The following is a 12,763-nucleotide window of genomic DNA, read 5'->3' as shown; positions in this document are numbered from 1 at the left end:
TGGTTGTCACTGGCGGTAGGAAACGAGTAGTTTATACTTCCATTCTGCACACACACTCTGCACAAAACAACTTTGGCAAGCGTTAAAGGTTACACAATTGCTAACAAAAGAGTCTGCACCGGGAGATGAGGGCAACGCGATAAAACGGAGTACACTTAAAACAGGGTTGATAACAGGAGAACCCACCGGAGCGGCTACGATGGCGTGAATCTCAGACGATCAACTTACCGAGGTGCATCCGCTGAACTGAGACTGAGTGTTGATATCCCGGCTGGTCTTTTATCTGGCCGTGCCGCGCCTCTACTCTGCGCTAGGGGACCTTTGCACGTCAGCTGCTCCGTGTGTTCGCCTGTGGCAATTTGCATAGGCGGTGCCAAAACACACTACAAGTCCTCAGTTGCTACGCGGGCTCAGTGTGTCTCAGCGGAAGGGGAGTTGGCCTTGTAACGGCAACACAAACACAAGCTAGTGTAAGCCGGGCATTCACGTGACCCGTGGCCGCCTTCGACAGAGCTCCCTCCCGCTAGGGATTCTGGGGCTGGTGGTGCCTAATGCGGACTTGAGACAACAAGCACCGCCTGCACCCGCGGGGCTTCGCCTGTATCGCCTCGGGTTAGCAAATATAGTTTGAGGCAGTTGAGATGAGGACTTGGTTTTCTTTACAGTTGACCTTGAGACAGAACTATGTTTTGACGTCATAGCTTAAACCTGAACGATAACGTGACTGCTGCCACATCATTGAGCAGCGTAATAGATAAACAATAACGGTCCTTGTGCAATACCTCGAGGTACACCACATTTAATGCATTACTAGTTAGTCATTGATTATGGAACTGTAGTTACTGGGCCACTTATGAATATTGCCATTACAGCACCTATCTTATACTGAAATATACACTTTGTTTAACTTAAAATGCAGTCATATTTCAACCTCATTATCACTAAAGTCAAAATAAGTAAACTTAAAGTTCCTTGTAAAATTAAAGGAATCCATTCTTGTCATTTCTGAAACACTACTTTGTTTTCCTCAACAAAAAAAAGCAACAAACTTGCAGAATTTTATCGGGGTGGGCAGACAAACTTCAAACTCTGTCCTGATCCACTACAAAAGGTCCAAAAGGTCTACTATGGAGTACCTGTCACCCAGAAAACACCATTCCCAAATAATGATTTTCACCCCCATAGTGCTCACCTTCGTGTCAATGGTTTATTAGTGGCCACAGTTACTACATCCCCTCTCCTCACCTCCCAGCACCCCAGACCCATTACACTTTGAATACCGACGCTAAAAATCAAGATTATGGACGATAGGAAGGAAAGGAGCAATGTGTGAGAACGGTATTCATAGACCACAGCGCAGAATCGAACACCCCATCCTAGGCCACCCTCCAGCGCACCAGAGACACTTCTCCCTTCCTTCAGTCCAGGACGAGTGAAATGTCTCAGGTGCACTTCACACGAACCCCCCGCGCACACACACACACACACACACACACACACACACACACACACACACACACACACACACACACGAACCCCCCGCGCACACACACACACACAAACACACACACACACACACGCACGCACGCACGCACGCACGCACGCACGCACGCACGCACGCACGCACGCACGCACGCACACACACACACACCCAAACTTCCTATTCAAAAATGAAAACGCGACCAACCAACCAATTCGGAGGGAGGCCTGTTCTGCCGGTGTGAAGACGGTGAACGCCTCGACGTCGGCAGGACAAAGGCAGAAGATAAGCCCCCCCCCCCTCCAGGATAACGATGCCCCTGTAGAGAGAGGGGGGGCAGCTGCTACTACACATTCGGGTTAGAGGGATCCTCGAGGAGCAGACGTGGACATCACACACTGACTGACACCCAGGTGAGGAACCACACAGCCACAAGTTCTTTCACCTGGAGAACTATGGTGTTGTACGACCACCGACGGAGAACGCTTGGAGGGATTGCTTCAGCGCCTAGCGTCGAAGCAACACCACCAAGCATGTGTTCATGTTATTCAAATGAGGATGGACAGTGCACCTTCAAACGTCCCCTGATCCCAATGTCTTATTCATCTTTTTAACAAGACTTAGGGTTCCTGATGTTAAAATGTGGATGCATTTCACACCACGTAATCCCTAATAACTAATCGTCAAAGGGTAATGCTTACACAACAGCCTTCCGCCTCCACGGACACCCAAACTTAATCCCGCGAACAGGATATCTTCCAGAGAAACTGGATATCGAACTCAACTAAAGAGAAAGACAGCACCAAGAAAACCAAGAATGTAAAATATAGGACTTCTTATAACCTATTTTATGATTATTATTCTAGAACAACTTTACATGTTACAGGGAACCGTTAGTAAAATTTGTTAATATAAACCATCAGCCAATTTGGTGGTCGATGTTATCATCTGTCTTCATTCAGGATGAATGGTGTGATATGAACGTAATTTTAATTTATTAATGGTGATAATTAATCTTTTGGAAACCCGCTCAAATACCAGATGTTATGTATTAATAGCTTGAAGTTTGATTTATGGAGCAAGTTTGATATCACAAATCATATCACAAACCTTTCAGGGAAGAGAATTCTAGAAAGTGTTTGGTTTGTGTGTATGTATGTGTGTGTGTGTGTGTGTGTGTGTGTGTGTGTGTGTGTGTGTGTGTGTGTGTGTGTGTGTGTGTGTGTGTGTGTGTGTCAGGGTTCTCTCTCTCTGTCTCTCTCTCTCTCTCTCTCTGTCTCTCTCTCTCTCTCTCTCTCTCTCTCTCTCTCTCTCCTCTCTCTCTCTCTCTCTCTCTCTCTCTCTCTCTCTCTGTCACACACACACAAAGTGTATGGGGTGAGAAGGATCATGCGAAAATAATTGTATTTTGTGCACGTACATACATGTGGAAGCAGTGGGCAATGTGTGCCATATCATTAAATGCAACAATAAAAAAGAGGTTAGTAAATAGGTAATTTCTCAAAACAGCACAATTTAAATGTATATCTCGACAAGAAATGAAATCCCTGCAGGGCAAAGGCCAATTTGCACTGCACTGCTGTGCCTAACGAAGAAAGATAACGACTAACACGATTCAAAATGATCTAACTGAAAATGCATTTTCAGAAAAATGGCCTGCAAAAATCTGGTGTTTCATTGATGACGTTGATGGAACCTTCGAAGAGATATAATACTGGGTTCAAGCTATATTAGGAGGGATGAAGATGAGAGAGAGGAGGGTGGAGTGTGACACTCTGGCTCGAAGGGTTGACCAGGAAGTGAAAGTCACATGTTGGTGTGTGCTAACGTTGAAGCAGAGATGTCATCATTTATTCAGAGGGTAGTTAAGGCTAATGGGCAGCAATAGACAGAGGATGTAGGGCTGGACAAATGCATAGAAGTATTGTGTGGAGCATGAAGGGATCCACTATACTAATATATGGTCATTATAGTAAGCCTATAGTCATTTTGAACAAGGTTATTGCAGAAAATGTAAAATAACCTATTTAAAGCTATCTTAATGTCACCTTTATATTTACTTATGTACATCAAGGCAGGGAATACAGCTCATCAAATAAAACCATAACAGTTTAGAAAAGGTTAAACAGAGTCTGAAAGAAGGAATTAAGAGGTTAAGCAGTAAGTAGGGTATTTTTTTTTATTGACAAGAAAGGAGTTTTCATTCACTGATGTACCAAGCGGAAAAAAAAAAATGTATAGGAGACTGAATCATTATATACAAATAACTATGTTGATAACAATAGACCAACTGGGAAAGAAGACAGAATAAGAGATTGAGATTGAGACAAAGGGAACCATGAAAAGAGCATCCAAGTGATCTGAGTCGGAGAGGCAACATATAGTAAGTAATACTGGAAATATGAGGTAAGAAGATGAGAAGAAGTTTGTGGCATGTGATATTAAAAGCCTATCTCCTCCAGACGTGAGCAGTTCATGTAAGAATGCTGTGAGAGGAGATGATAAGAACAGCGCTAATCATTTTCTAAAGCCTGACTCCTTCTGGCAGGGCCACATTTTAATATCTTGCTATTTTATCGATGTCCTGAAGTCCTGATGGATGAAGGAAATCACATGTTTAATGCATAGATAGATCCAGAGGGGTGTACACTTCAACCACACACATGCACACCCACACGCACGTGCACTTACACAAACACACACACACACACACACACACACACACACACACACACACACACACACACACACACACACACACACACACACACACACACACACACACAAAGATGGCCGGCAACAGGCCCACACAGTCCTGTGTTGGGTGAAGGGTTTGTTATGTTTTTGTACAAGCTAATTGAGGTAAAACGCTGTGTTCTCATGCGAGCAGGACAGAATGAGACTGTTACACAGCTGAACTCTAATGTCAACAGCTTAGCCAGAGATAGAAGGAGGGAAGGGGGATGACAGGGAGGGGGGGTTTGGTAACAGGAAGTTAGGGATCTGAGTTTGCATGCATGATTTCGTCGACATATATATACCAGCACACAAACATGCTTTTGTATCTCCATGTGTGTACGAGTGTGTGTGAGTGTGGGTGTGTGGATGTGTATTGTGTGTTTGTGCATGTGTGTGTTAATATATTTGTAAGTGTATGTGTTTGTGTGTGTATGCATCCAATCACAACAGCGTGCGAGAAGAGAGAGATAATTATGAGCTGTGATTGTCATCCCTTTCCCTACCTGTTTTGTAGCTCACTACTGCAAACAGAATAATAGGGATTTAATACAGCTAATTATGTTGTTTCCGCAGGAAATCGAAACAGCTTTTTGTTAAAACAGACTTTTATTTACCGGCAGCTTTGCCAACGATCACAACTGCTCGAAATCAGTGTTCACAAAGACAGGTGTACCGTGTTAATTGTCTGCGTGGTACGCTCATGACGGCAAGATAACATTATAGCATACTATATGATTTAGCATTCAAAATAAAACCTAGCTGAGCTTAATTTAGGCCTAAGCGTAGCAACCTAACCTCAAGCTCTGATTGATGGACGAAGTGAGTTCTTGGTTTTCTTCAAAAAGTATCATTGAGTAGACAGGGCATATCTTGAATAATAAAGTGTTTGAATAATAGAGATTTATAATAGAGAATACTGGTCGAACGACTAGACTATTTTCATGACTTAATTTACATGACAATGGTTTATATTTAGACTTTTGGTCCACTATCTCATCTATCATCATTTCCAATTCCTGGTAGTATACATTATACAAGTATACATGCATAATGTATAGGCATCCTGACATTTTTTATAGTGATGTAGCGCATGCCATTCGATTCTACTTTGTCCAAGTAGATACCAGCCTGTGGATATGAAACTAAAGGCATTTTACCACCATTGTGTCTTGTTTTAACTGCAAAAACCGAACCATGAATGCAGGAGTGGTCTGTGAAAGTGCCCTGTGCCACTTGGCCATTAACTGTTCTCAAACCAGATTTCAAAGGTTCTTCATCTGTTGTTCATATGTGCACTAAATGCGGAATATATATATTTAATCAGGCATTGTTGAAATGCTATGTCAGCCAGCTGCTATACCCACATTTGATTTTATTAGAAAAAACAGCCAAAAGTTTCTGTTTCTTCCATCCTCTGGGACCAGAAGAGAAAGCCTTCCCTCTATTATGGGGAGGAGGGGGGGGTGTCCATGATGTGGAGAATATAGGTCAACCAAACCCAATCAATGGCAGCCTCTTCAGCTATTAAAGACCCTAGAGATGGTAAAAGGTTTAAAACCACCTGGCTTTGTTTGTGATAAAGATCAGGGCATGATTTGGTGCCGATTGTATTTGCATGTCTTGTTTGAATAATTTCAAACACCTTTTCTGTCTTTGTCAATAATTTATATTTAAGTCGCATGTTTTTGTCTTTAAATGTGATAATAATATAAAATAGTAATGTCTTGTCATCTTTCTACCAGTCAAAAACACCATTGAATAAAATGTAAAGCTTTCTGTCATTGATTAAATATGATGTATTTGCATAGATATTAGTTGACATTGATTGTCGTGAAAGCATTGATATTAGTAGTTTGATATAATTCAAATAATTCACCATATTTTCATCAGTTGAGTGATAAGGATAAGAACATAGCAGCATTACCATTTAATGACAAATAGCCATCCCAGGTAAACCTTATAATTTAAGTAATCAGTCGTAATGCAAGTCTGTCAAGTCGGTCTTCATAATAGTTCATAAGAGACGAGCAGAGGTCCTCATCTTCCTCTGAATGTCAGATTGGAGTCCTTGTGAAACTGCAACACATTCAGACTCGTGGGATTGTGTGATTGTAGCAATTGGCCCAAATCAAGTCTTGAGTGAAATCGCCTCACGGATTGAGCAGAGTAACGCTAACTCGATTTTTAAAGCAACACACATATTTTTAAAGCAACCATGTTGTAAACGTACTAAATCTGTTGATTATGCATTTCTTTAATTCATTCTGGCTAAAGCATATATATGTTTATCATTGTAGTGCTTGTAGCTTGTTGATGCATCACACATTGTGAATTCAGCATTAGGTCTTGTATCAGTAGTGATGGAACCAAGCATCCATTTGGAAGTTGGTAAAGCTCCACAAAATGATTGAATGTCCGAACAATGTCCTCTCCCCGTGTGCTCTCTTTGGTACACACATTTGAACATGCTATTCTCGAGCACAGAGATGTACACTTCATAGGTTTTGGGATAAAGCCCTAGCCGCCACACCATCCTGGCCCTTACACACGCAAGCAAACACACGCACACACACCTGCGCACTCACACACACACACACACACACACACACACACACACACACACACACACACACACACACACACACACACACACACACACACACACACACACACACACACACACACACACACACACACACACGCACACATTCACTCGTGCCCACACACGAACAAAAAAATGTTTCACTTTTCCCAACACATCTTGATTAACAGATTCTTTTAATAAATAATAATGATATCATTATGGAAAACATGTTGATTAAAAATGTTCACACAAAGGAAAAAAAAAAGCATACCCTGGTATTTCTTAATTTTTGAAGGACGCATGTTGCAATCTTTAATCGTATACAGGGGGCGGTCAGAGTCATGACGGAGCCAGCGGAGCACGTTTTACAAAGCCAGAGGACACATTGTGATTGGCTGGGAGCTAGGTAGGGGAGGGGGGGGGGGGGGGGTTGGGGAAAAGGGGGTGGGGTGGGGGGGGGGGGGGGGATAAAACACTAACAAGTCCAGAAAATCATTAGATGGGGGGGCCGGTTTGGGCTGAGGGTCTTCTAGTCCATGAAGCCCCCGTACCTCTTCTGCAGTTCTCTCCCGTCTTCCCAGGCGCGCTTCAGCACGCCGTTCCCGCTCTTGTTGGAGTCGTCCACCAGCCACTCGGGCCGGCCCACGCGCCTCATGAAGCCCCCATAGCGCTTCTTCAGCGCGCGGCCCAGCACGGCCTCCAGGGGGTCGGCCTGCAGCCCCGCCCGGCGCATGAAGCCCCCGTAGCGCTTGGCCTCGGCGCCGTGGGCGCCGTGGGCCGCCCGGCCCTCCGCCTCCGCGTTCAGGATCTTCAGGATCTCCAGCCGGATGTTCTCCTCCTCCTCCTCCTGCTGCTCCTGCTGCTGCTCCCCGTCCTCCCCCCTCCCGGGGCCCCCCGCCTCCTCCGGCGCCCCCTGCAGGACGGAGGAGGGGGGCGAGCGGCGGGCCATGAAGCCCCCGTAGCGCTTCATGAAGCCCCCGTACTTCTTGACCAGCTGGTGCTCCGGGGCCTCGGCCTGGGGGTCCGCGGGGTCCGCGGGGGCGTCCGGGTCCACGTCTTCCTCCTCGTCCAGGGCGGGGGCTTGGTTCTCCTCGTCCAATAGGAGCTCCCTGCAGAGGCGGAGCTTCCGGCTGTCTACGCCCCCCTCGCACTCCAGCGAGCACGTCTGGAACTAACGGGGGACAGAAGCCCGCGGGGGAAACAACCATGAGCGAGGTCTAATGTCCCTGTTAAAGACGGGCGCATCACACACACCACACGTCATCACACTCAGCGTACGTATTGATTTGTATCAGGGTTATTCTTATCAGGGACAACCTCAGGGCTGTTTCTTCAATCTGTTTTCACCCAACGACTAGATCGGGGGTTACGTTAAAGACACTGCTAATGCTGTTCGGTTACATTTAATGCGCCCGTAGGTTAACGCTCTGTCTTGCGACTCTTGTTTGACTCGTTCCGTCGGCCAATAGGTTGTGGGCAGTGACACTGCTGCCACGCGTGCACGTGCAACTTCGCTTGGAAGTGTCACAAACACCAGCTCACCGAACTGAATCGAAGAAGATTGTAATCAAGATGACGGGAGAACGAGAGAAAGACAGCGAGACAGCTGAAGAAAGCGAAGGAGACGGGCCGATGGAGAGACCGGCGCGACACCACAATGGGAGCAATGGAGACAAAAGGCAGCGGTCTGATCTTCAGCGTGCCGTGTCTGCGGCACACTGAAGATGCCCATTGTCTGTGGGACAGAGAGCGCGTGCCTGACTCACAATAGGAGAGCAACTTGTAGAAGGAACAAATTGAAAGAGAGAGAGAGAGAGTAAAAGAGTGAGAGAGGGCGAGAGAGAAAGAGAGAGAGTGTAAGAGAGAGAGGGAGAGAAAGGAAGAGAGTGAGGGAGAGAGTGAGAAAGAATGTTAGAGATTGGAGAGAGAAAGCGAGAGAGAGAGAGAGCATAAGAGAGAGAAAAAGGAAAAGAGAGTAAGAGAGAGAGTAAGCGAGAGAGAGAGAAAGAGAGTAAGAGAGAGAGAGAGAGAGAGAGGGGGGGAGAGAGAGAGAGAGAGAGAGAGAGAGCGAGAGAGAGAGAGCGAGAGAAAGAGAGAGAAAGATGGATGAGGGAAACTACGGTAGAAACGGAGAGAGAAAAGCTGCAGTGGTGATATTACAACAAACAGCAGACGGTTTGGGGAAATCTAAGGGTCCCATTTTGTGATCTACATTATTCTCTTAATCCCAGTGCATCGGCAACAAAATTAATTGCTCATTACAACCATCTGTCCTAAAACCTTTCTCAGTGTACTCGCAAAGCACAGTATGTTATACTAGAGTTTATACATGAGTTTATCTTCACCCACTTGCTGATCCCGCCGAACACTTGACTAAAGCATTTTTTTTTTTTTATATGGGGGTCGGAAATCTCAAGATAAATTCCACCTCTTAACACCTATTTCTCATTGGATTTCACTTATTTGATCCTTAGAGATTCATTTTGGTGACATGCATGTCGAATTCATGCTGAGCTTTCATCGCCACGGGCTTATAATGGTGGAATTAATGAAGAGGAAAATTGAATCGAAGTCATTGCGAGCCACAGGGCGCCGTAACGCCCCCACTAATGCCCCCTGGCGGCTATAGGGTATAAATTAATACATCTAAAGCGGGGCTCTGCTGTTCTGGGGTGGGTGCATGTTGCGCGCCTTTATCCACGTCATTTTTACTACACGTTTTTTACTACAGCAGTCATAGGCCTAGGCTTCTTCCTATGTGGCGTGCTTTATCTCAGTAAAAGGGACATAAACTTAGGCCTATGAATAAAACTTAAAAAGAACACTTTGCGGGTCAAAAAATCGAAACGGAAACTTGTCAGTCGTGACTCATTTTCGCGTGGCCCTTCACCGAGGATACGCGGGGCAAGTCACCCAGCACATTATGAACATCCTTACTTTCATGTGGAACCTGAGGGGGCGGAGAGCGGCGCGCGACAAGAGCCCTGACAGCGCGTCACACATTAACAAGCTGATGGAAATGAGAGGAGATGAGACGGACCACTTGGGGTTAAGAGGAACCAGAGGCAGAGGAGACGACATTCAAAGGATGACGGATGGCTCGAAGACTAGATTACAATAAGAGTCCCACAAATTAAAGTGGTCTGATTCGATAGGCATATCATAACGTTAACGATGATAGTAGTTTAAGTGGTATTTTATTACATAGGCCTATAGGAGAACAGGCAGTTCCCGGCTATTGCAGAGGTTTTGTGTCTGCAATGAATTCATTTTATTTTAATGAGCGATTTTGATATTGTAGGCCTATTTACCAAATCTTGAGCAGACATTGAACGAACATTGAGATAATGGGTCTGCTCTCCCTAAATAAAGAGTTTGCCAAATGAGGCTGCGCTGTCTCAAGGCAAACCACACCAGTCAGTATCAACGTAAATCAAATGTCAAACTTAATTCTAACGCCTTAATGAAATACAGAATGACATAGTGCTTGATCAAACTTACGTTAAAAAAAAATGGAGGCCTAAATGTTTAAACCAAATATCAAATTAGATGTAAAATGTTTCCATTGTGGTTGTTCATATTTGTGACGGACGCGTTTGAGGTTACCGGAGAGGTAAGGGGAGGCTGCTGTCCCAGTAAGCGGTAGACGCAGAGCGCGCACTCCTTCCCGCAGTCAGTTCCCATGGCGAGCGCAACACACGCGCCCAGAACCAGAGTCCACACACAGCTCGCGTGCCCAAAAGCCATCGGCTGCAAGAGAGCAGAAACAGAGGAATATTTTAGACTGTGCATCATTAAGACAGCATTTTGTTCACTAGAGTAGGCAAAGGACCGAATAGGACATTAATTCAATCAATCAATTCGTTTTGTTAATTTGGCCCGACATTTCCTTTAAAATATCAGAATATAAAACAGTGCGACATTAATTTACTGCAATGCAACAACAAATGCCCAAAAATCCAAGTTAAAACCAATTTTATACTGAATTGAGATACAGAAGAACTGATGGAAATTCCGTTCAAAAGTGTCGGATTAGCATAACGACGTGTTACTTGGGAGATAAAGGAGGAAGAAACAGGTGCGAATTAAATCCTTCACTTGCCTCTGTTTTGATGTGGTAAGTCCGCGTGCCCTCAGGATTCAGAGGAAAGTAACTGTTGAGAGGCGCGAGGTGCAGCACAGAATATATCTCCACGAGGGGCCCCTCTTTGGCACGCGCAGCAGCTGTGGGAAGAGCGGTCAGCGTTTAACCAATCAGGGCGCGCTCCCTGAAGTATGTTTCTTGGATGGTCGCACGAGTTACGGGCAGACACGACGCAGGAAGAAAACCCCTCGAGGGCAGAGGTATACGTGTTTTTCTTCACGGTAACAACGAAGACGCGGAGTTGTCGGTAAAGTCTGAGCTGACAGTCGCTGTCGGATTTAAGTAGTGTGTGAGATGCTGACGTCAGCGGGGATAACGGGGGCCCTGTCGTCAGCGGGAGACCCAAGCATGATGTGACGTACAAATTACTTCGTGAACAATAGCGCACATGAATACGCACGCGCGCGCGCGCGCACATAGGGGTGTAAACCGTCATACCAGCATCCCACCCTCTTTGCTATACGCATATCAGCTCCCAGGCCTGTTGGCTTGGACCAAAATCACTCCGCATCACCAAACGGTTAGCTGGTCGTGTGAAAGAGACGCATGTAGACTGGTGTCTACATCTGGTGTTTCTCGTGGACAATGAATGAGTGGAGTTACCACATTTAAATGCTTATAAATAACAAATTCTCAATTTGTTGTTGGAATCCCCCTCGCAACAACTTTGTCTGTAGAACTCTTTTTTTTTTATGTCTGGCTACCTATCTGCTTTTCTCACTCAATTATGGATGGAATAAGTGGTTACAAGTATTGAATTGATCATTCAGCTTGCCGTTGTGTTCTAACCATCAATAGACAACACACTCCTGGAAATTCAAGTCTGCCTAGTTAACCTCTGTCTGTCTGTCTGTCTGTCTGTCTGTCTGTCTGTCTGTCTGTCTGTCTGTCTGTCTGTCTGTCTGTCTGTCTGTCTGTCTGTCTGTCTGTCTGTCTGTCTGTCTGTCTGTCTGTCTGTCTGTCTGTCTGTCTGTCTGTCTGTCTGTCTTCCATTCCAGGGTGCTCTGTACAGCCAATCAACCATCTGCTTGACAAGAGGTCATTTAATACATCGTGCAAGTCTCGTTCATATCATCCATTTCAAGTTTTAGAAGAATGATATCATCATATCAATAGTTGGTTGATCAATTATGCCGATGCATGCTGTATATGAAGAATGTCTTATGCATCTTCTGTAAATGATTATTAGAGTAAGAAAACAAAGGACTTTACTGTAAGAAAAAGTCCAATCATTTTTATGACGCTGCGGTTGTTATAAGTTGTAACATTAATAATACATTTCAACATTCCAGATGGATTCAGGTCATATCGATGCATTACAATGCACCAAGTCAATATGACACCTCCATGCTGACAGATTTGTTTTTTAATATTTTCGTTAGAGACACTTACCTCAAAGGAATTAAGAAAATTTATTTGAGGACAAAATATTATCAAACCATAGTTATCAAACCAACAAAATATTATCAATCCAACAAATACAATATATCAACAGAAAATATTTTCCAGTTTGATAGCTTGTCGATGTATTTATTGTGCATCTGGATTGATAGACAAAGTAGGAAAACAACAACATCAAAAGTGGCATATAAGAAGAAGGACTCATGGATGGAGTGCCGTGGTACAGAATGTGGCTTGTGTGTGTGTGTGTGTGTGTGTGTGTGTGTGTGTGTGTGTGTGTGTGTGTGTGTCTGTGCGTGATTGTGACTGTGTGCGTTTGTTTGAGCAGGAAAGAGCGGTCAACAAAATGAGAGAGAACGAGAGGAAGCAACCGACCAGCGCAGAACGGGGATTCATTAAGCAGGGTTTGACTAAA

The 12,763-nt window shown here is 44.7% G+C and overlaps 1 protein-coding gene across 1 annotated transcript; it reads right to left on the bottom strand.

Moving 5' to 3' along the window:
• Positions 1 to 6,980: 6,980 nt before the first annotated feature.
• On the bottom strand, positions 6,981 to 11,286 carry penka (proenkephalin a). Its single transcript, XM_060057892.1, has 3 exons — positions 10,906 to 11,286; positions 10,410 to 10,553; positions 6,981 to 7,974 (listed from the first exon to the last, which is right to left on the bottom strand). Exons 2-3 carry the CDS (start codon positions 10,548 to 10,550, stop codon positions 7,333 to 7,335), a joined length of 783 nt encoding a protein of 260 aa, XP_059913875.1. The 5' UTR covers positions 10,551 to 10,553; positions 10,906 to 11,286; the 3' UTR covers positions 6,981 to 7,332.
• Between the last annotated feature and the right edge of the window lie 1,477 nt (positions 11,287 to 12,763).

The sequence above is a fragment of the Gadus macrocephalus genome, chromosome 8, assembly GCF_031168955.1.
Source record: "Gadus macrocephalus chromosome 8, ASM3116895v1".
Taxonomy (NCBI): Eukaryota; Metazoa; Chordata; class Actinopteri; order Gadiformes; family Gadidae; genus Gadus; species Gadus macrocephalus.
This window is presented reverse-complemented; position numbering and strand designations above follow the sequence as displayed.